The sequence below is a fragment of the Crassostrea angulata genome, chromosome 6 (assembly GCF_025612915.1).
Source record: "Crassostrea angulata isolate pt1a10 chromosome 6, ASM2561291v2, whole genome shotgun sequence".
NCBI classification, from domain to species: domain Eukaryota; kingdom Metazoa; phylum Mollusca; class Bivalvia; order Ostreida; family Ostreidae; genus Magallana; species Magallana angulata.
This window is the reverse complement of record NC_069116.1, coordinates 11,749,357-11,771,008: the sequence shown is the minus strand read 5'-3', so window position 1 is coordinate 11,771,008 and position 21,652 is coordinate 11,749,357. Positions and strand designations below refer to the sequence as shown.

At 35.5% G+C, this 21,652-nt stretch overlaps 1 protein-coding gene across 12 annotated transcripts in view; it reads right to left on the bottom strand.

Annotated features, from left to right (window-relative positions):
• LOC128186957 (activated Cdc42 kinase-like) overlaps positions 1-21,652 on the bottom strand; it is a 29,378-nt gene that overhangs the window by 5,444 nt on the left and 2,282 nt on the right. For 3 of the 12 annotated variants that reach the window (XM_052856945.1, XM_052856946.1, XM_052856948.1), the window contains exons 2-19: positions 19,113-19,209; positions 15,435-15,491; positions 9,901-10,144; positions 8,725-8,799; positions 7,214-7,414; positions 6,937-7,089; positions 6,589-6,780; positions 6,388-6,485; positions 6,151-6,277; positions 5,786-5,935; positions 4,832-4,938; positions 4,434-4,579; positions 2,992-3,159; positions 2,721-2,802; positions 2,531-2,548; positions 1,678-1,695; positions 588-714; positions 197-382 (exon numbers count right to left, since the gene is read on the bottom strand). In XM_052856945.1, the coding sequence (XP_052712905.1) occupies positions 197-382; positions 588-714; positions 1,678-1,695; positions 2,531-2,548; positions 2,721-2,802; positions 2,992-3,159; positions 4,434-4,579; positions 4,832-4,938; positions 5,786-5,935; positions 6,151-6,277; positions 6,388-6,485; positions 6,589-6,780; positions 6,937-7,089; positions 7,214-7,414; positions 8,725-8,799; positions 9,901-10,122 (2,070 nt within the window). In that variant the 5' untranslated portion in view covers positions 10,123-10,144; positions 15,435-15,491; positions 19,113-19,209. Of the gene's footprint in view, positions 1-196; positions 383-587; positions 715-1,677; positions 1,696-2,530; positions 2,549-2,720; positions 2,803-2,991; positions 3,160-4,433; positions 4,580-4,831; positions 4,939-5,785; positions 5,936-6,150; positions 6,278-6,387; positions 6,486-6,588; positions 6,781-6,936; positions 7,090-7,213; positions 7,415-8,724; positions 8,800-9,900; positions 10,145-10,599; positions 12,359-12,441; positions 13,318-14,871; positions 15,023-15,069; positions 15,330-15,434; positions 15,492-19,112; positions 19,210-21,437; positions 21,603-21,652 lie in introns of those variants that run through there. The other 9 variants (XM_052856949.1, XM_052856950.1, XM_052856947.1 and 6 more) reach the window with 8 other exon arrangements.

Genomic DNA, 21,652 nt, shown 5'->3' with positions numbered 1-21,652 from the left:
CCAACATGAATACGAAACATGAAAAAAAAATCCCGACACCAGCAGCTAAACTGTGCAAATCTGTTACATGTCTGGTTACACATAGAGCCACTGAATATATGCTGCAATGTTATGGTGAGGTGCTACAGAACTCGGTTAGGGTTACAAGAGCAACTTCATAAATCACTCTGACCAAACTACAGAAGCATCACCCTACCATCCTGGGGGGCTGAGCCGGCAAGGGGGGAGGACTCTGTTTCTTTTCCTGGGTTTCCTCCCAGCTGAACTTGGTGTCTTCTTGTAATGGGGTGGTCTCTTTTTCTGGAGATTCCAGCTTAGACTCCTTTTCATTCAAAGCTCTAAGAACTTCGTCCATGAATGAAGGACCAAGGTCAAAAGAACTCTAAAAGAGAAAGAGAGATCAGCTATGATAGTAAAAGTGTTAAATAATACAACCTTTACCTTTTAATTTAAAAACATCTATGCAGTGTATATTTATAGAAACTCGAATCATCATTGGTAAATCACATCACAAATCTATATGATCCCTACATTCATTTGCATGTACATTTTTTACTTGTAATTAATTTCTTTCATCAGTTACTCACAGATATATCAGGCATCTTGAAATCTGCAAAAATGGAATCATCATCAATATCCGTGTACTCCATGCTCTTGTGGGGATTTTCATCACTTTTCAGTGCAAACGTACTGTCTATTGATTCCTGGCTTATCCTACAAGTAAATCAGAACAAAGGTTTATAAAGAGACCACTGCCCGAAAGGAATTCAGTACCATACTTTTTTCAATATTCATGTGTAGTTATAAAGGTTTCCTTCTCTCTCTAGATGTTCAACGAGAATATTCATTATAAAATTCTTTTTATTAAGCCAGATACTTTAATAAAGAAAACCAACACCATCTCTTTGTAATGCAACAATACCAGTTATTTCCCTTGCAAAGCATTTTTAAGCTCCATGATATCTTTCTTATCCTGTGAAGCCTGTCTAAACTATCACCCAAGTATTCGGTCACTCTAAACACTTTAAACTCAATTCCAATTATAGCTTTTCAATAATAAACATTTCTCTCTTACAGTAAATATAACATATTTGAAAAATCAAAAATAAAACCTAAATAGACAAGGTTTATTTAAATGTTCAAGCCTTAAAAATGATGTCCAATAATTTTGCATATTGATTTTAATTACCGTACCTCAATAAATGTAAACAAAAATTAAATAAATATGAAGTACATGTATTTGTCAAACTTTTAAACATTTACAGTTGTCTTGTCCATTCTTAAAGCTGTGCTGCTTATTAAATAATATACTTTTGAAGGGTTCACTTCTTATTTTTCACAATTTTTGTAGTAATCTAACTTTTGTAGTCTTATAATTGTTTTAAAGATATAGTTTTCCACTTCTGTTAAAACAAACTGGTGAAGTCAACTTGGTGATTTTAACAAAGTAATTACACAATTGTATGTCCAACAAAAAAATCAGTTCACTCAGCAGTGAAGGTGCAGTGTAAACAAAAAAGTCTTAGGTTTATTTCAAGCCAAATGAAAAATTAAAGACTGGAGATAAATCAATCAAATCTACACTATGAAGATATATTGTATTGTAATAAAATTTCATTGTAAAACTGACAACATCTAAATATAGTCACAGCTGATGACAACGAGGGATACTCGTACCTGTTCAACTCTTGAGGACTTTTCCATGAAGCAATGGAAATTTCAAGGAAACAATCGTAAATATCAAACAGATGTTGCATGTATCAGACACTTAACTTGACTAAAGTACCTTTATATAAAATCATTAAATAGGAATTAAGAAGCAATTTATATTTGGTATTGGACGCCTGGGTGAAATATTGATGGTTATCATACATAGATGTGGTTAAGCCAAAAAATTATAATACATGTAATGGTAATCTGGAAATTGGCTTGGAATATGGATAAATGGGACAATGTTTATGACAAGAAGCAGGTGTTCTTAATTCCCCACCACTGCATATTCTGTGAAGCAGGATCAAGGAAGGCTATACATGTCTTTTTAACAGCTAGATTAAACATAAAAGTTTGATGTATAAAAGACTGTTAAAAACTCAAAATACAGACTACATGCTACATGTATATACAATGGAGTGCCTCCAGATGTCAATAATGTGGACATTTCATTTTTCGACAAATGCTTATGTGTACCAATATTAAAGTGATACAAAATATTTTCACATCAGCAACTTATTTATGTAACAGCTTCAGTGTGCAGACAATTTGGTAAGGATCAAAAATGTCTTGACACCATCACATGCATATTTCATTCTTGATTTGAACTGATAACAATCTTTACAGTGAATTTATCCAGATTCTGTAGTTTATAGTCATGGACCATTTAAACTTCTAAACTTTAAACAAAACATCCTAAATATGGGCCACTTCACAAACTCTGATTTTATGGATCAACATACAAAATTTAATCCATGTATAGCCCTACTCAACCATCAAACAAAATATTAGCTGGTTAGAAAACTTAAAGCCACCTTACTTGTCATCCTTTTCACTGCTGTTTACAAAGAAAGTGACTACATTTTACAACAGATAGTATATCATCCTATAGAGATATAAGAGCAAATTAACATGGAAAAGAATACATCTGTACATCACCTGACCAAAAATGTATCGATCTCTACACTCTGTAATTATAGCAACATTTGTAACATGGTAATTTGTCTTACCATGAATGCCCAGATCCAAGATGGCCATTCATTGAAAATCCATCCTTATCAGGGCTGATTCTGTGAATCTCATTTATTTTACCTAAATAAATAAATAGAAAATATTACAAAAATGATAGAAAATACACAGAAAAACAATTTTACACCTTTTAAAAAAACCACTAAAATTAAGTTTCAATCCTTATTAGTTTCAGGAAAGGTATCAACATTGGTCATTCTTCTGAAGTTTGATTTGAAACTCTTTTGACGGATAAATCTACGGTGTGCTTACCAGTGCTGGAGACCTTGACCGGCAGTTTGTCATAGTTATCACCGATGAAGGACACGTCCCCGAACACTGCCCCATCATAACCTATGTGTCCCGTGTGTCTCAGGTCATTCTGTGGCCCACTGATCATAGCAGCACTCAGTAACTTGGCCTTGGAGTGTCTCTTGGATTCTATAATATTTATAAATGTTCTACTAGGCCTAATGACATGCATTTGTAAAGACAATTAATCAACCCATACACCAGAATGATGATTTCCTTTGTAACATTTCCCTTCATTTAAAATACCGGTAACTCAAATCATTGTTTGTGCTAACTTCAATTAAATCAACATGTAGTCCTACCAAATAGTCAAACAATAAACAAATGATCTACTGGTAAATTATGTCACAAGCTACTTATCCAAAAGACCATATTCTACCACACCTTTGTTATCAATTGAATTGTGCCTTTGTTTACTACCAATACCAACTACTGCTAATCACCAAGTACAGGACTAAAAAATTTTGTGAAAAAGTTTTGAAAATTCATCATACCTGGAATATATTTTATTGTAGTAATGAAGATTCATTTATAAGACATTAAAATACTTGTACTTTAAAAGGTTCTCTGATTCTCAGTTGCTAAAGGACTAAGTGCGGTTTTATGCAATTTTTGCCCCCCAAAATCAAAGTTTTAGAAAGAGCTTTAAAATAAGGTGAAAGATAGTTAAAATCATATTGGAAATAAAGGTGTATAAGGTTATCACCACAGTGACGTCATAATGTAGAAATGACGTCATGAATATTGCATTGTTTTGATAAATTGATGTTTTGTAGCAAAATATGGGTGTTTTCCGATGGTTTTTCGACTGGGAAACATCGAGCGCAGGCTTGCTCAAGTACCATATTTTAGTATTATGTGTATAACTATCTGAAGAAAAACATATGTTAAAATCGCACTTGAGCAGACCTGCGCTCTATACTTCCGAATGCAAAATATAGCGCAAAAATGAGAATATTTTCATTTGTTTGCAAATTTGCGGGAATTGGGCCATTTAGGTGACGTCATAGATACACAGCGAATGAGCAATGATGACTAAAATCATTATTAAAGTTATAGGCATCCTCTATACAATGATTTGTGAAGATTTTATTTTTATACGATACTATTTAAAAATTGGTTGAAATCGGGGGCAGATATTTGACCATACCGCACATAGTCCTTTCATAAAAATTTTTTGATCCAAAGAATGTTATCTGCTTTTCTTTATGGCATACATTTATAAATTGAAATAAAAGATTTTTATATGGTATCTTAGTGTTTTACCACTGAGACAAAATCATTCATATTTTCCAAATGAATCTTGAATACTTAAAGATATTGAACATTATGGTTTTAACCAATTAATACTACTCTAAGGACTTTGGATTGAGTTCTCTCCCCTATCCAGAGGACCCCAGTACCTTTGCGTGTTAGTGCTCTAGAGGCAGGGCTGGTGGGACTAGCACGGGTTTCTATGAAGGGAACAAAATTGGCTGGATCAAAATAACCTGATTTTCCATTGCTTAAAATGCCTTTCCACAGCCCAGGGGCAGGACTGTTAGATGTGCTGAAAGTCAAATGAACTCAAATTTAATCGGTTAATATACATGGCATGTTTTCAACAGTCTTCAATTAAAATCCTGACATTTTTATCATCTTAACCACAATAAAAAATTTCATGACTGGCATTTAATTTTTCTTTTATTATGAAAAGATTTTTTGGGGGGGCCCTAATGTAATGTATGTAATTATCAGTAGACAAAGGATGCTTTTGACAGCTAAGTGAAATTAAATATAAAAACAACTGCCCATTTCTTACTTTTTGTCAATAACATGGACAACATCATTAGCTTTATAGTAGAGATAATCTTTTGGCACAGTGACTTCTGGGAATTCCCTCGAGGCCTTCATCGTGATGGGTCGCATCTGAAACATATAGATACAAAAACTCATCCACAGAGAGGTAACATATCTTGTACAAAACCTATCTACTGCAATAAAGAGAAGCTTCTCACCACATATTATGAAAGTTTATATTCTTTTTATCTTGACGAAATGTTTGAATTCAGTGAAACTGGAGAGGCCTCATGATAACTCACATTCAAGCTGAGACAAAAAATAACTGCTAGCAGAATTGCAATACATTCACTTCCTTCAACAAATTAAAGCAAAGAAGATAATTCCGTCTCTGAATCAAAATATACAGGCAAACTTTTTGAACATAAAATCATGATACACAAGAGGTAACGAAGCAATCTGACAATTTATTCCTCTGTTAAGTGTTCCTGTTCCTGAATCTCTGTTCAGCATCTCACAACATTACACATACACCATGTACATAAATCACAACACACTGCACACTTACCCCTTCACATGCATTCTAAGGAAAACAGGTTAAGATATAGGAGAGCATTTAATGCGTTGAAGTGATGAGATGTGCAGTTACACACATATTTTGAACATGAATCACAGTCTTATCTGATTTAACATTTCACTGACAAGCCCAGACTTCATTTTTCCACCTAGATGTAGGTTTGACAGTGGTTGAAGTGAAACAATCTCCTCTTTAAATCAATTCACCAGCTATCGGCACTGTTAAGTGATTAAACGAGTGCCTCTGTTATCTATCTTTAAATCAATTTTAAATGTTTCAATTGAAATTTGAAGGTCTTGAACCCGTATTTATTTTCTGCAGTGTGCAGTGATGACCCTGTAGATTGTCACCTGTGTACACCTGGTGACCTCTCCGAGTACTACCTGTACAGTGACATACCTGGGGAAGCAGGATGCTGATTTCACTAAATGTGGGTCGTTTCTGGGGGTCGTGGTACCAACACTTCAGCATGAGATCATAATAGTCCTTGGGACAAAGGTCTGGGCACTCCAAGCGCTGGGAGTTGGGCGTGTCTATTGCTTCAAGGATCTATAAAGAATAAACATTACTATAAAGAATAATCATTACACTTCCAACAACCGACATCATTCTGACAAAGGAAAACAACTGTATGTTAATAAGCATGCTTAAAAATTGTAATGTCTGTTTAGAAGCCGAACCAATTGTCTTCAATGGATGAACAGTTATATTTCATAAGTTTGTGAATTAGTTTAAATTCTAAATAGATTACTGAGAACACCAACCTCCTGTCCATTGAGACCAGCCCATGGTTGGAAGCCATAAGTGAACATTTCCCAGAGTGTGACTCCATACGCCCACACATCACTGGCTGATGTGAACTTGAGATAATTTATACATTCTGGAGCACACCTTATCAATAAAAAATACAAGACCACATCATTTCACAGAAAAGGTGCAAGGTTTATATCTGTCATATCACAAAACCACACCTTGAAGAGTGGATGTTTACATACACTTACCATGCAATGGGCAATTTGAGATTAATACTGTATTTGCTTTGGTAGTAATCCTTCCCCACACCCAGGGCCCGGGATAATCCAAAATCACTAATTTTTACCTAAAGAGTATAAATCATTTACCGTATATAAAGTTGTAGAAATATTGTCTTAATCATATGTGTATCACTTAATTTCATCATGAATGGAAATGGTGTCACTTACTTTGTGTTTACTAAACACAAGAATATTCCTAGCTGCTAAATCCCTATGAATAAGGCGCTTGCTTTCTAAGTAACTCATTCCATCACAAATCTGTTGAGCAAAGTCACACAATCTTGAAAGAGGAAAGTCTAATCTTAGCGTTGGTTCTTTTAAACACTCCAGCAGGGATCTCATGGGAGCTAACTCTGTCACCTGTAAAAACAATGCAGGTATTCATACTCTTACTATAGACAAATTACCATATTCCTTCTTGAAGAATTAAAAGCATATCAAGTTGGTTGATTTTGACCATTCTCTGTAGAAATTCATGTTCTATCATTATTATAGATGTAAAATCTATATACTTACCAAAATTAAAGTATCATCTTTATCAATGACTACCCCAAACATTGCACAAATGTTATCATGATCAATGGTCTGCATGATGGCTGCCTCTTTCAGAAACTCTTGAGTCCCGTTTTCCATTCTCTCTTTACTAAGACACTTTAATGCCACTTGCACCTACAAAGCAAAATTAGCCAAACCAATTAAAAACTGTATCATGCATACTAAATATGTCATATATAACCAATAAAATATCTACCGGGGTATGTAAAACCTTTAAAATTCTATTGATTTGAAGTACCTTTTCCCCTCGCTCTGTGGTCCATACCCCCTGCTGTACCACCCCAAACTCTCCCTCCCCCAGGGATTTGTTGATGTGGATGGCCTCTGCTGGGATGATTTGCCGTCCCGGTGACACAATGTATGATGTGGGTCGTGACCTCTGTTCTGGAGGAGAGGGGCTGAGGGTGCGGCCAGGTCCATCTGACCGAGTGAGGATAGCCTAGAAAATATAGGATATCAGTGTTAGCTGAAATAAGATAAATCCCTAAAGAGTATCAAGATAGTCACCATCTTTCTCTGTACCTCCATCTTTATTGTTGTACAACTCAATGTATACTTGTCACAATATAAAACTGAGAAGGGGTGTGAAGTGATGACCTCACATTTTTGAGCCTGTGTGAAAACAGAGACCAGGCTCTTCTCAAATCATAAAGCCACAAATATGCATGTGGTGGTCTTATGTATGAAAGTTTTCCTCTGCAGTAATAACAACTGCATAAAATCTTCTAATTGTTACAGGCTGCTTATCTTAATCTGATACAAATCTTACAATTACTCTTTTATTCTCTTTATAAGATGATTATGCATATGATAAATAAGTTTTCAATAATGGCAATGGGTGATAAATACTGATGCAAGGTTAGTCATACATAGTGAATATAAGAACATGTTTACAATCGCAGTAGCATATATGACACAGTTCTGAATGTAATTGATGAAAAGCTAGCATGTACATCTACATATCATGCCTTTAGAAGTCAAGAGCATTTAAGTGGTTTAAGAGCTCGCTTCCTTTACCTGCTTCTTAACAAAAAAAGGGGAAGGAACTCTTACAGATCAAATGGTGTAGTCAGCATGCAATCAAAGTATGCTATTGACCTCACTAATTTTGTACAGTTAGTACCAACTATATCAATTAATACTAATGTCGAGCAAAAACTCCTTTATATTCACATGTACCTATGAAAACAAAAGTACTAATCTGCAGTACAAACAATTTCCTGTCTTACGGGAAAAATTGGGGCTGCTCCATCAAACATTGCTCACCTAAGTACACAATCATTTGATGTGCAGCCAAACAAAAGATAAAAACTGGGGGTCCTATAGTAATACTTATAAAAATGGAATAAATCTAGTCCTGTTTATTGGAAATCCTTATTACTGTTCTGCTATATACTGAAAATGATTGATGTATAAAAAAGAGTTTGCCAAAACAAGTTATTCAAAATGACTTCCTTTTTTGAAGGAACTCAAATCATTAATTTTCTGCACAGGAAATTTTTAAGTAGAACAAACATTTTTTCGCCCTTCATATGAATGTTTATACGTTTTAGAGCAACAGTAAGGATTATCAATAAGGATTTCCTATCGTTACATGTCAATTCTTACCACTTTAGAAGTAACTTTTGAATTAAGAGTGTTCACAAGAGCAAGTGTGTCCTGAAATTAATGGGAGGAGTAAAGTTATCAGTCATTCAAGTCATGCCCTGCTTAAGTAGAAGGGGAGATTAGCGGCTACATTAGGGATACCTCTGTGTCCTTTGATAAATCTAAAGAACTTCCTCCTGTAAACCGTAAGGATGCTCGCCGTACAGCATCTCTGGCCTGATAAAACAATTCAACTTCTAAATCACTACCAAGGAAATTCATAAATCACAAAACTTTTACATGGAGTTATGACTTGATGTGATGACTTTCAGATGTTTTACAGGAACACTTGATGTTCTGTGAGCTGTGTGCTAGGCATTTTCATGCTGGCTTACTCTGGGTTTTGACAAGTTTATTTATGAATTAATTCCTACAAGCCTTTGTTACCAGAAGTAAAGGCATTAGTAATTAGTTCTGGCTGATATCCAGACATAGCTCCTTCATTGGACTTGTAAAGTATATTAACATAATATCCTAATAAGGATATGCACTTTTAAAAGCCATTAAATTAATAACTACCGTGAATTCTGTGTCAGCTCATTGTGAGTAAACAGAATAAAGCAAAGTGTTCGTGTCATATTTTCATATGCTGATAAAAAGCCATCTTTCATGATTTTATAATTCTTAAAATTGCAAACTTATTTTTAGAAAACTTCAAAACTGAATATAACACCGCAGGATTTCTCTTGAACATTTGTGTTAAATACTCAGTTTGATGCTTTTTTTAAAAAGATGCTTATCTTGACAGACCAGACATGTAAAGTTTTTATGTTGATTAAAACAAACAGCTACAGATCTGAATGAACTGAAGTAAATGATCATATGTTAGATACAAGGATACACACCCAAAACAGAAAGAAGGGCTCTTTAATAATTATATGTTCTTCGTTATGTTTAATCAATCCTTTTAAGAAAATAAAAGATTGAAATGTCAATGATTATTCTTGCTATTGATCAAGTAAGTGTAAATGACTCATCTTGAAAAGAAAAAAAACTTTTAAAACAAAATTTATCCATCTTACGTAAGAATAGGATCAAAATACTTTAAATTCGAGGCAGTGTGCTTGCTGAGACTCTCCATGAAATAGCACAAGCCCCTAGACTTATTTCCTACATGATATCAAAATGTCACCTGATTACATCAGTTAGCTGCTGTTTCTCTTACCATATAACTCAGTACTTTGTTCTCTAGTGTGCTTTTAATGAACTGGGGATAATTCACTCTTCTCATTGCACATATAGCATTGTCAACAAATCCTGCTTGGTGCTTCCTTTTACCTTTTTGATTTTTCCTAGTGCTCCATGTGGACACTCTTTTTTGTATAACTTCTTGAGGCGCCTCATTTCCGGCTTGGACATGCCAATTCCTGCGAGGTCCTCCTCTTCCACATACTTTAGCTGAGGTACTGTGGAGATGCGCAGCTGGTTACAGAGGGCGCTGTAATAGTGGAGAAGTTCCGCCTCCTCCAAGAAATCGTGTAAATCACGAACTGTTCCCATGGTCACAGTCACCTAGCTTGACCTGAAAGTACAATGTCACTTCAATATGCAATTGCCAAAATGAATACATTTTTTTCACAGAAATTAGCATGAATTGATAACATTCTATCATGCGCTCATTGAAATATGCAAGTCAAAGATCTCATTAGACTTAAGTAGGCCGAGCTTATATCAAATTTATAAAAAACTTCAATGGAAACAGTTTTACACCCCAGAGAAGCTTCAGCAGGGGATGTGAATCATCTGTCAGAAGAAGATTATCAGATAATACACATCCTGTACATTCCATGAATTTTCCATTCCCACACTGTGAAATTGCTCCAAGATTAGAATGAAAACTCTCTACAAACTCAGTAGTCCACATTTAGCACACAAAACAGATTGTATACATTAGTACCAAGTACACATCTCTTTAGCCAGGTGCTTGGAAGCCTTTGTAAAACAATTCACTCTCAAGCATGAATGGAAACTATATACCTTTGCTACTACATAGGTACACGTTACTGAACCACTGCAGCCCTCAATGTTATGCCTTAATGTAAGCAAAAGGCTTTATCGGCTGACACCTATGACACTTTCTTTTAAATTAATTCAGTAAAAAAAAACAACCTAGAATAAATAAAACATGCAACTGAAATGCTATCTCTAGCTCTGTAGACACGGAAACCTAGACAGGCTTTCAACCCATGTAAGTAAATACAACAAATTTAAAGTGCATGTGTTTTCCAAAGCCACACATTTGATATGATTCAGTTTAGACAACTTGCATTAATGTGAAGATGGAAACAACCCAGAAAACTTCTACAAAAACACTTAAAAGTACATTATGTGATTCTTATACGATTGAAAGACAACCCAAATTGCTATGTCCAGTAAAATACATTGTTAGTTTTTCAATGAATTCAGTGCAAATGGCTGGCTCTGTTGATGGAATGTTTGGAGACAGATGTGGGATATTCAGAGTCTCAGGGCATTCAAAGAGAGCTATAAATAACTTGCTGCAGCTCACCAATCATGGCACTACAAGAGAGGAGATACAACTGGGATTTTCATCAAGTAATATTTATATAAAAAAAAAACCCTGGTTTTTGAGAAATCTGCCATACTTTGAAGATAAAATCTAGAAGCAGTTCATTTTATACATGACATGGTCTGTAAATTTTCTGTTTTTTACATGCTGCACATGCATGATCATGTTACATTATTTTCTTTTAACACAAGTGTGTCATCTTTACATAAAATGTTTTATTCAGCAGTGAATGTGGCTTGTCATAAAAAGGTGCAGGCATCCAATTCATAAAAATTTATTTTGAATCTGAAATTCTGTTTGCACTACGTGATACTCCAAGGCATCCATCCATCATACAGCAATGAACAACAAAACAATTCCACATGACACCCCCAATGATATAGATGTGTATGCCAGCTAGGGCATCAACTGATAACATCTGAGGAGAATCATTACACATTTTGGCAGAATAATAGGGACTATCATGAGGACCCATCTAATGTTGCCTATAATTTAGACAAATATTGTCACAGAGGATGCTTTGGTGTGCTACATTAACTGAATTCCTTATCTGGATGCACACAGCTATTTGCTGTAGGATCTGGGTTTTTTTTTAATGCATGCAGCAATCTGGGGGTATACAGAATAAATCAATACATTCCAGAGTCATCTCCTACCAGCAGGAGTAAATAAACTTCCAGCAGACAGAGATACTTAGCTTAATTCTTACATATGTACAAACCCAGGGCTTAGATGACAGCAATGACTAAATCTATTCCTTTATGTTAGCATTCCCAACAGGAACATGATTAAAATACATACATTCTAACGACCGAGTACTTTGAGCCATGTACTACTGTATTCTGCCTCCTTTCCTCACAATGACAACCAGGACAAATCCTCCTTAATGCACTTAGACAAAGACTTTACCATAATTCATGCAAATCTAACAATCCATGGTAAATGGACCAAATAACCATCCCACATTCATTAAATATGATGCCCAATTTAGCTCACTGATACCAGCATTGAACTTCATAACCTAAGGGTAGGCAAGGTCTTTGAATTCATAAAAGCAATTTCAACCAGCATTTGGATTACATTCTTTTACCAGACTATGAAGAGAGAACACTGGAAGTACTCAAAGCTTCCTTATATACGCAATTATGATGTAAATTAATACCATACTTAAAACAGTGAAACTATTAACAAAGCCCAGAATATGATATTTCTTATTTAACCTATCCGGCAACATTATACTTCATTTCACTTAATGGGCTCCATTTAAACTTTAATAGCATATATTATACCGAAAGTAGAAGCCAATTTATTCCTGAATAGATTTTTTGTTGGTGTCAGAAGTGAGAAGAAAACTGTAAAGCCTGGCATTTGTCAGACAGAGTAACACTTCATATCACTGGGATCCATCTACAATCACACAAAGCACAGCATTCACAGGGAACTGAGGCCAAATCCACACAGTTTACAGCATTAACACCATGCAGAAAGCCTTGTCACACTGCAAGCACTTTTTGCTGTAGCTCTTCACTCCTTGTTGCTGCCTCTCTTAAGCCTGGCTAACCAGTGGAACTGCAGCTTCTCAAACATCAGGAAGGCCAGATCACAGGGTGATAGTGTTTGTTTTTCTGAATCATTATCAACAGACAATCCACCTATGCAAGTAAATTACTGGGTCTTTGTGGACTCTGAGACCAACCCCTCTCTGAACTCTGAAAAGTGGCAGACACACACACTTTTCAAAAAGATTCAGGAAATATTTCTGAATAATATCTGAGCTCTGATTGGTTTTAATAAATTTCTGCTGTAATAACCTGGTATATTTATCCAAGATCACAATAGTCGTCCTATAAACCAATCAAGTAGGTAAGAGTATGAACTGTCTATTAAGGTCATCGAAGGTTGATAAGTAAACAGGTGTAACAAAATACCGGTAATTTTTGTTTGACACCATTGCTATTGATATACACCAAAGTATCTAGCTGTATTGATACATGTGAGTCTAGGCCCATACAATGATCATACAGTGGTATAGCAAACAGGAAACTGTTGTTTTCAATTTTTTAACTAATACTGAACTCCCAACATCTTATGAAAATATTGATATCTGTGTGTTCAATGTGCTGTTGTATTCCGGATGCTATACATCTGTTTAATCCATTGAGCACTTACATTTTACCTATCAGCAAGGACTATCAGACAGTAGTTAATGCATCTTTCACTGAACCTGTACCAAGGTACTTAGTATTCAAACAAAACACTAAAATGGCTTCTGCCTATAAAGTCCATCATTTAACTAAACATAGCCCAATAGTTTTGTTCAGTGTTTCGCAATTGACAACCTACAAATGTAACTTAATTGACATAAAATGATCACGGTATACTGCTAATTCCTAATTAAAAGCAAAAAATTAATATTCGCGTAAAATCGCGAGAATCACATCTCGCGGATTTTAAAACCTCGCCTTGATATTTCGGACGCATGTAAACCATAATAAATAATGATAAAAAGGTCTCGGTATTAAGTACTCGCGTAAAATAAGGAATCTACAGTACTGAAAGACAGACATGTTCTAGCTAACCTTTGAATGCAAAAGCCAAATGTCTGGATATCTTCTTCATAGGGGGCATGATGAGAATTTTTTCAAGTAAGAGTCTAATTGCACCTGCATAAAACGATTATTTCTGGTTCCGCATTAGTTTTTTTTACACAGTGCCAATTTGTGAATGGGTGATCAATTGTCTGAGAGCCAGAAATCAGTGACAGACTTTGATTTCTGATTCAGGTAAAGATTATCCCAGTCAATGGCAGAAATCAATGGCAGTGCAGGCAGAGATTAGGTCTGCCAGACTTCAGGGGCAGATCAATGCCTAATTAATGCAGATTTCATGGAAAATAAAGCATTTGTTATCAGATTTACCCACAGGATGAACTCTGGATGTGGCTTCCAAACAGAGAGGGATTATCTGAAGCTGGATTCTATGATCATAATTTTTCCTCTCTTGGATCTTCAACAGTTTGTATCTAGAGATCTGGCAATGAGACCCATCACTGATGTGCAAAACATATAGAGAACACAGACAAATAGACTGGTGGGGTTGGAAGTTCAAAAAACAAAAGTCTTGCCCGATTTGTATCTTGCCAGCATAATATTTTGATTGAAAACAGGTATCTGTACCAAGTCATGAAAATCCCTGTTGGCACAGATGATTAATGAGTTACAAGGGACCTTAAAAAAACTCTACAGTAAAATGTAATTAACTCTAGTGCACAGAAGATTTACAGAATGTATGTAACAGTAAAAAAAGTATTTGACATTACCATGATTACCTCAATGCATTTCAGAGACATAAATTATCTGAACTGTTAGTGTAAAACATCAAACCAACCACAGAAACAGATATATTAGATGACCAGGCATGAATAAGGGATATATCTCAGCCCAGCAGGTTGGAAAATTGTCTGTTGGTCCCATTTTTTTAAACAAAGGGTTAAGCTCTCATTACAGTATGGACCAAGACCTGCCTGGCATGACATCAACATCTGTCAATTCATGACACTTCAGAAATCTTCTCCTAACTACTCCTCCAGAAAACAATGTAAACACTGCTCGTCATTAAAGATGTTTTCATCAAACAGAAGCACTGAATAAAAATCCGGAGCTTATAAAGAATTGGATAGATACAGGTTATCTAGTTCTACGTGATAAAATACATCATACCACATAAACATCCAGATAAATGCAGAATTTGAAACCGTGCGGGATATCCACATGAAAAAAGCCAACCCACAAAGCAATGCGTGGTCCATAAAGCACGCATCAGTTTATGAGGTGTTTTGCTGTATGATTTTTTTATCTACAGAGAAATAACTTGGTTATGTTGACACTTGGATGATGGACGATGCCTCACTGCTTCACCTTGTTGTGTAAAAACCATTCCGGTGTCCGATACCACGACAGGTTAAGATGGCAGTCCTTGTCTAGTCCACCAGTCAGAAATCCCTCCCGAACAAAACATCCAGCAGGTTGTTTAACAACGATATAAATGTATTGATCCCGCAAACTCTTTACTGATTACAATGACAATCTGTTACATGGGTGTGACAATAAATATTTGATCCACATATCTCTTTAACGATAGCCTTGACATTTCATTGATTTTTACAAGATTTACTGAACTTGAAGTGTCAAGCACAGTGCAAAGATTATGATTACTATACATACATCCTTATACTGACCTCATAAAGTTATGAATTATTACACTGAGATTGATTGAGACTTACCTTAATCAGCAGAATGTCACAAACACACAGTGTACATAATGGGACAGCGATCAGCCTCTACAAAAAAACAAAGTTTGGTATAGTTCTGATTGGTCTCACAAGCTGTGTGTCTCATTGAGGACTGACTTAGCTATAGCAATGCCTGATGAGGAACAGACTCAGTTTTATGTCATAGGTCCTACTACCAAATAACCAATACATTTCCTTATTGGTAGCCCATGTAGTCAAATGTTAATCCCACTGATATTTTGGGGTCAAGTGTTATAGTCAACCCATGGTCGTAGATTGGGAAAGTTTAAATATTCCTTTACAAGTGATCTAATATCATTCAATAACAATTACTAGTAACTGTCTTTTCAAATGGCTTTTATCGTCCACTAAAAATTGAATTAGAGCAGAAAATCCACATTGTCAACAGATCTGAAGGTAATGGGGTTGTAGACTTACTGGTATTGCACACTTACATTGATTCAATCAGCTACAGACTGTAGAGGACATTTCTGGTCTAATTAAAGGAAGTCAAAAAAGGAGAAGCCCTAGCTCTAGACGAGGAACAGTTAAACAATGAATCACTCCCTCCATTAAGCTTTACATGACATATTTTGGTGTCTGTATATAAATGGCTGTGGTTGCTTCCCCTAGGGGAGACTTAAGACAGAAGGTGACAAATGATAAACACCTACATTTCACTGTAAACATTCTGTATGCACAACAAAGCTGCTAATCCCAAGATCAGATCACCTACAGATTATAAGGACGACCATATTCACATAAGTTAACCTCACCCCCTGTCCATTATATTAGCACTGAAGTGTCTTGTTTGGTAAAACATAAGCCAAATCTGACCTCCACTGTCTCCCATATAGAATCATAGCCCAGTCTATAGATCAATCTCTCTTATCTGATCCTGGCTCAAGTGTTTACTGTTTGTGTATCAGAATTACTTTAGTTGTCCATTATAGTGTTGTGTGTTTGTGGTTTGCTGATGTTGACTGAGGTTTTATAAAATGAGCCAGTGGCCAGGTGTAATGTCCAGATACTAACACAAGTTACACACAGTCTGTCTGACCACAATCACTCAAGGCTTTAATCTCCAAGGTATCAAGTTATACTTGAGCAACACAACTAATACTATCTAATCACTAGGATCAACTCATTTATGTGTATCTTAAATACAGCCTCAAACTATGCATGTTATAAAAAAGCAAATAAGTAAACATATAATAATGCAGGCCATGAAATGGGCTGCATACCACAGACATTATGATAAACCAGTTGTCCCAAATACATATACCCATCCACCTCAAGTCCTTGACCTTATCAACCCTCCATTATCATTTCAAGGTAGTCAGGGCCCTTTAATAACTGAGAACATATATTACTTAGTATTGTTGACATAGTGATGGCAAAATTCCTTGCTGTGAAATATCTCTATGACATTAAACTGTGTCCTATCTTTAAAAGGGGTTCCATCAACTAAATTTAATAGCACTGAGGCTCCTTTCATAGTGTAAAAAGCCACAGTAGCATTTACCCTCTTTAATTTGTATTGAACTTTGAAATCGTTCACATTTCACACTTTCAAACACAATACCTCAAAATGTCTACAGCACCTCTTCACTCAGTTGACACTTGCATTAAAAATTTTGAAATTGATTTATTCAATTTATTCAAAACACTGCCATAGTGGCAATGTCCACTGCAATTACCCCCCAACAATACCACAAAACATTTAGTATGTTGCACTGATTTCCAATGCATATACATGCTCAGGGTTCTCAAACTGTTGTACCCCCCACCCCCACCCCCCCCCCCCCCAAAAAAAAAAAAAATTATATGTGCTTGATAGGCTAAAGGTTTGGGAACACTTCTATGAAATTATTATCACAATACCGTCTTATACAAAATCAAGATACATCTGACACTTTTATTAGGGTATAGAAAAAGCATTTCAGTTAGTTGTTTACACCTGGTCTTGGCCATATTGAGCCAGGTGGCTGGATGTTCCAGTAAACCCTCCATTATAATGGCGCTCTGGTCATGCTTTTGACCCTCATCAAAGGATCAAGGAAATGCTCAGAGATTTATCTGTTCAATGAACATCTGAACAGTTTATAGTGTCAGAAAACAGGAAAATTCAGTCTAAATATTCCTTGCTTTAATTTTTACATTTTAGTTTATTTCCCTGACTTAATGATATTTTCCCAATTTTTAACCCTTCTTTGTATGTACATTATGAAATGTTTAAGTAGTAAAACACTCCATTTCTTACTGTATATCAGATAATCCCAATTACAAGTCAACTTATCTCCCATATCAATTAAAAGAAATTGATCCTATGATAGCAAGCTTAGTACAATGGAGGGATGAATGGGTTCACTGACCATAATATCTATAACAGTACTGTCAGATATAAATACATTGCCCCCTCAAGCCTATCCCATTACATCGTGAAATTCAATGAGTTTAGAATAGGATTGGGGGAATTAATGATCATTGAACAGCATTATAGACTGATTAGGAGGGGTGGAGATAGATCATCTTTGATTGAAATGATTAACTTTCATGTACCTCTGACATTCACCATGGCTTTGTGACATTATCTTACCCTAGCTGATCGATGTACAACTAACTCCAGAAACGCAATCTTAAAGCAAATATGGGCTGATATTGGAAAAGTGTGCCAAAGAAACAAGGTTTTCTTTTCCATTAATTTGAGACCAGGGAATCATACAGTAAAGTGCCAAGCTGATTCAGAGACAGGTGCAGAAACACACAGCATCTTGCAAATCTTAAGTGGTGTGATAAAAAAACCCAAATCCTATCGTTGTTAATGAGGAGGTCAAAGTACTGTACTAAACCTATTATATAAGCTCGAATAGTGCTGTTAGCTTGGAGGACCTTTGCAGCATTAGCCTAACAACTTGATACATGAAGCCTACCCTTTGCCTTGGAGGTATAAGATGTTCTTACACAGCTGGCCTCCTTCATCATCTGCATGCATTATACACTTCAGCCTTGTATTAACATTCTTGCTCTACTATACACCAGACAATGGCATGCAAATCCCTCCCAACATATGCTCTAGATGCTCATTACTATGTACAACTGCTGCTCTCAGGAAGAATGTTATGTCCCTATCTGGGCCAGCTCTCGATGCTGTCATCAGAAGATAACAATGTTTACACTGAACATGTTCAAGATTTCAAACTCCCAACTCCCTAACATGTGTAGTAAAACCCCCCTATGCCAAATGTTCACACCTTGTAACAGTAAACATATGGCAAACCCATTGCTATAATGGCGCATCTTCATATTATGTCTGTGGGCAAGCAAGCAAGAACATTGCAGACGTTCCTCAGGACAATCAATAATTTGTATTATCTGAGAAGACTATTGTTAAATAAAGCAATAATTAATTTGTCTGCTCAAGTATTGATTCAGATGGCCCAGTCTCACTCTTCAGATTTTCAAGAAATGAATACTCATGAAAGTTCTTGCAAGATCTAAATCATTATAAGCTTCCTAAAAAAAATCTAATACATTTGCAGTAATCAATCATACAAACTTTGTGCATCATTTAAGGAAATTTAATCTCATTGTTGCTAAATAAATACAAGCAGCGTAGAACTTCCATTTATTGAGAGGACTGACACTAATGCGCAATTTAATACTTACTTTGCGTCCACAGAAATGCCTCAAATAACAGAAATAATGTATCCCGTATCACAATTTCAGAAATAAATCCTTAAGAAATGGCACAGTTCTCAATATTCTGCAACATATGAAACAAGAAAAAAAGATTAGAGCTCTGCTGTAAGTTTAATATCCTTCTCTGAAGCTTGTATACTCTATTTTGCCCCAGCATCTACCATGTAACCCAATCCTTCCCTGCTTCCTCCCTCTTATCAAGGTGGGGTCCCAGGAAGGGAAATTGATAAATTTATGCCTAGTTCATCACATCATTAAAACAGAATGATGTAAGACTCATTAAAATAAAGACCTGAATTAATCACTTGTCCTCATTTTTCTGCATCTTAACTAGTGGACTTTAATATAAAGGGTATGACTGGACAACAATGTCATTCTAAATGACTAATCTATTGAGTATTATTAGAACAGAGATCAATAATTAATAATGATCATGCTTTCCACCCCCTGGCCCTGATGATAACACATTTGATGGAGGGTTGCAAGAGGGAGTCCTAGGGGTGCTCAGCAGCATGCTAAAGCTGGAGCTTCAAGTACTAGACAAATTCACACATAGCTCGAGAATGAAGTGTGCAAGAGATTGCTGCTGCACCATTAAAGACTGCTTGCATTCTGTTGAATAGAGAACTTCCTCCCTTTGGGCAGTGTTCTAGATTCAACAGTTAGAATTGTATATTTGAGGCAAACACATCAAAAGAATATTCTTGCTTGTTATATCAGGCAGAGCCAAGATCTAGCAGGTGCTTGCTCTGCAATAAAATGTCTAACATATTTGCTGTACATATTTCTGACTTTCCTTCAACTGCAAACGACCTAGTTTGACAATTTGCCTTTAGAGCCTACTTGCCATGGGGGTAGATTTTGAGGGTTAATTAACCCTGAAACAAAAATCAACAAACATTTTCAGCATGTCTAACTTAGCTCAAGAAAATTAAATCCATTTATTTGTGTAGTTAAGTATTCAAATGTTATCCATTAGTCACCTAGGAAAAGTACGTAGTTTACAATCCTGAAAAATTACTGTGTTACTACTTCATGTACCTAAAATAATGAAAAATAGAAAATCAACCCAAACGTTTATGTACATGTTCATCTCAATGTTAAACATCAAATGTCAACAAATTTTTTTTTCTTTTTTTAACTATATACAGGCAACTACAAGTTATGTATATTAAAATTACCACATGAAGGGTATCAATTACTCTGATTACATAGATGTCAACTCAAATACCATTAACATTACTTATCCTAATTACTAACATTTAACTAATTGCACCAATTCAGCAAGAGGTTGTTTTTTATCAGTGCACAGCACACATTTTCCTATTGTCTCTGTTTATCATCACAAATATCGGACCATTAACACATCAAACTACCTATCTACCGTGAAAATCTTAAGTTTGAACATAAAAAGAGAAACTTATATAGAGTTGTTTATCGGGGGCCTTGTCATTTTGCTGTCATAACTCCATCCCCTATAGGCCTGTATTGTCAGTTATACCTATTCGATCTATGTACAATGACTTAGGTAAAACAAATAAGGAAAAAATACAAACACATTGGCCCGATTTGATTACTTTCTTTTTCTTACACAGTTTTCCACTTTGTAGTGCAATTCTTTTTTCTCTCTGTCCTTTGACACAAAAAGATGTGTACCTGTTATTGTCAACAATTCACTTAGCAATCTTTTCAGAATTCTGATCATGGGCATCTCCAGTTAGAGGAAACAGAATCAAAAATTTGCAAGATTGAACTGACCAAGACAGGTCCCTTCTATCCAACAACCTATTGCAATTTCCAAACATGACTCAGTCGTATAACCACAATATTTACATAAAGGATCAGCACTGTCCATTCAGTAGACACAGGAGTCTGTACTCTGTTTTCACTATACAGAAATCTCTCTTAATCTTGTTTTTCCTTCTGGTGTCCATAAATATAGCAATATTGTCACTCAAAGATTAGATATTGATCCAGTCAAGTAAAATAACTTTCAACCATGACTAGATGCAAGTTTAACGCCTATACATAGATACAATTAGTAGGTACTTAAAAAAGTATTTCCGGTCACTATATACATATACTATTATACTTTTTTAAAAACAGAATTGTGTCCCTACACTTTCTTAATACTTTTTATCTCAAGTTCACCTTGAAACAGAAAAAGAACATTCTGCTATCAAACAGACTTGAGAGAAATTGTGTAATATATAAACTCAGATAACTTATAGGTAAATCAATGTCGCAGTGAGAGCCAAAAATAGATCTCATTATACATCTGAATATACTTACATCTGACCCTGTCACTGACCAGGTGAAATTTTACATCTACATCACTCAGGTGTAGTTCATTCACACACTTCCATTAAGCACCAATCAAAATACAACAACACTGTGTATCCTTTTTTAAAGAACTGCTACATACCAATTAATTACACCAGCTTAACACACTTAAAATATTTTAATCAGAAGTCGCCTGGAGCCATGTCTAATACTTATTAAATAAC